We start from the raw sequence: 2,649 nt of genomic DNA, 5'->3' as shown, positions 1-2,649 counted from the left end.
GTGTGCGTGTGAGATCGGCGGCAACATGACCCCAACAAAAATAAATAAAATTAATGGTGAAGCATCAAAAACAGAGGGACTAAAGATTTCATCCGCTTAAAAAGTTGAGAAATGTAGCAAAATGAGCCAAGCACAAATTCATGTCGCACCCTTGAATTACGAATTTAGCTTCCAAAATGAATTAATGATAAAAACTAACCTTGATCATTTTCACTGAATAATTCGACATAATCTTAATAAATAAAAATAATAAAATAAGGATAAATCTCAAACCTTCCACTGATCCACTATATAAGTAGTGACACCATTTCACTGGTCTCTCACCAAAGCCAAAGAAAAAATCAAATCTACCTTCCAAATGGCGTCCGTAATTAGAAGCAACGAACGCTCAGGCTCCTCCTCCGACCACTGCGACACCTTCCCTGCCGCCACGAAGCACCAGACCCTTTCCAAGCCCCTGCCGCGGCACCCAGAGGACCCCGCAGCGGCGCTGGCTAATGCCCGCCACGAGTTCGGTGAGCACGGTGGCGTGAACATGTCGATCGAGGCCTCAGCCACCTTCACCGTGATGGAGCCTGAGACAATGCGTCGCATGTTCACCGGCGAGCTCGGCCCCGACCGCGACTTCTTCTTCTACAGCCGCCATTTCAACCCCACCGTGCTCAACCTGGGCCGCCTCATGGCCGCCATGGAGGGCACGGAGGCCGCCTACTGCACGGCCTCTGGAATGTCGGCCGTCTCCTCCGTGATCCTCCAGCTGTGCAGCGCCGGAGGGCACGTGGTGGCGTCGCGCACACTGTACGGTGGGACCCACACACTCCTCGCGCACTTTCTGCCCCGCACCTGCAACATAACGACGTCGTTTGTGGACATCCGCGACCATGAGGCGGTGCGGAGTGCCATGGTCCAGGGCAAGACTAATGTGCTCTACTTTGAGACCATGTCTAATCCTACGCTCACTGTCGCTAACGTGCCGGAGCTCTGCAGGATGGCGCATGATAAGGGTATCACAGCCGTCGTTGACAACACCTTCGCTCCCATGTTGGTCTCTCCGGCCAGGCTTGGCGCGGACATCGTTGTGCACAGTATGTCCAAGTTCATTAGCGGTGCAGCCGATTTAATCGCGGGTACATTTCCCCCCTTTTATCTGCTTATTTCCATACCATTATTAGTGAAAAATGATGTTTACTTCACTAAATACAAATTTATCATAAAATTGAAGTTGTCCTAGATACTCAAAATAAAAAAATACTCGCTTCTGCTGAAGTTAGTATATACTTAACCATGGCTAACCAAGCTTAATAAGAATCGAACTTAAAAATCCGGACCAAAGAAAAAGCATGATTCTTTATTTTTTGTAATCCACCACTCGTGAGTATATTTTTTTGGCCTCATATGTGCTTTCTTTATAAGTTAAGTTGCTATGTGTAGGCTAGTTATTTGACTGTAAAAAAGCGTTTGTCTACAATTGATGGTATCGAAACCGAATCATTGCCGGGGACCATATGCCATTGTGCCCTTATTGGTTATTTGGCTCCATCGGGTAAACGATAATTTAGAACAGGTGACTCAAAAGAAAAAAGAAAAAAAAAGAAGGCAGTGCCCAACTTTAATTTGTCCAGTCTAATTCATTCATAGTATAAACCAATTAATAAAATAAAACACAGGCGCAGTGTGTGGACCAGCAAGCTTTGTGAACTCATTGATGGACACTCGTGACGGGAGCTTGATGCTGCTGGGGCCGACGATGAACCCGAATGTGGCATTCGAGTTGGCGGGCAGGCTCCCTCACCTAGGGCTGAGGATGAAGGAGCACTGCAACCGGGCCCTGGTGTACGCCACGAGGATGAAGAAGCTCGGGCTCAAGGTCATCTATCCGGGCTTGGAGGACCACCCGGACCATGTGACGCTCAAGTCAATGGCGATCAAGGAGTACGGGTACGGAGGGCTGGTATGTGTGGACATGGAGACGGAGGAGAGGGCCAACCGGCTAATGAAACTGCTCCAAACCTGCAGCCAATTCGGGCTTGTGGCGGTGAGCTTGGGATACTACGACACCCTCATGTCGTGCTCGGGGAGCAGCACGAGCAGCGAGCTGAGCAAGGAGGAGAAGGAACAGTCCGGGATCTCGCCCGGGCTGATTAGGATGTCCATCGGTTTCAACGGCACGTTGGAGCAGAAGTGGACCCAATTCGAGAAGGCGCTGTCGAAAATGCAGGATCCCACTAAGGGGGTGGAAGACTAAGAGTGGAACTACTACTACTTTTCTCCTTTATTAAAAGTATATGATTGTCTTTGTTCCTTATTTTCCCCGATGCTTGTAACAAAAATAATTAAAATGGAAAATAAAAAGGATAACCAATAATGATGTTGTGTTGTGAAAAGTAATTTCGTTGTCATATACTACTATTACATTAGCTTTATTGACCATTGTGAGATAAATTAAGAAAATATAAAAAGTTTATATTCTACTCCCTCAGTCCCATAATAATTATCACTCTTTTCCATTTTGGTCCATCCCACAATAATTGTCATACTCCATTTTTACCATAAATGATAATTAGGTCTCACATTCCACTAACTCACTTCTCTCACATTTTATTATAAAACCAATATAAAAAAGTGAGTTTCACATTCCACTAACTTTTC

At 46.3% G+C, this 2,649-nt stretch overlaps 1 protein-coding gene across 1 annotated transcript; it reads left to right on the top strand.

The window, feature by feature from the left end:
* Positions 1 to 299: 299 nt before the first annotated feature.
* On the top strand, positions 300 to 2,384 carry LOC121769209 (methionine gamma-lyase-like). The gene is made up of 2 exons (XM_042165942.1): positions 300 to 1,127; positions 1,668 to 2,384. The coding sequence occupies exons 1-2, from the start codon at positions 359 to 361 to the stop codon at positions 2,243 to 2,245; spliced, it is 1,347 nt and encodes a 448-aa protein (XP_042021876.1). The 5' UTR covers positions 300 to 358; the 3' UTR covers positions 2,246 to 2,384.
* Positions 2,385 to 2,649: the final 265 nt, after the last annotated feature.

The sequence above is a fragment of the Salvia splendens genome, chromosome 15 (assembly GCF_004379255.2).
Source record: "Salvia splendens isolate huo1 chromosome 15, SspV2, whole genome shotgun sequence".
Classification (NCBI taxonomy): Eukaryota; Viridiplantae; Streptophyta; class Magnoliopsida; order Lamiales; family Lamiaceae; genus Salvia; species Salvia splendens.
The sequence above is the reverse complement of the archived record's forward strand: the minus strand, read 5'-3'. Positions and strand labels throughout refer to the sequence as shown.

Bases quoted from the DNA above. Each gene is read 5' to 3' on its own strand.
- LOC121769209 (XM_042165942.1), top strand. From the start codon at position 359: ATGGCGTCCGTAATTAGAAGCAACGAACGCTCAGGCTCCTCCTCCGAC. The intron at 1,128-1,667 runs GTACATTTCCCC...AATAAAACACAG, and splicing joins TGCAGCCGATTTAATCGCGG to GCGCAGTGTGTGGACCAGCA.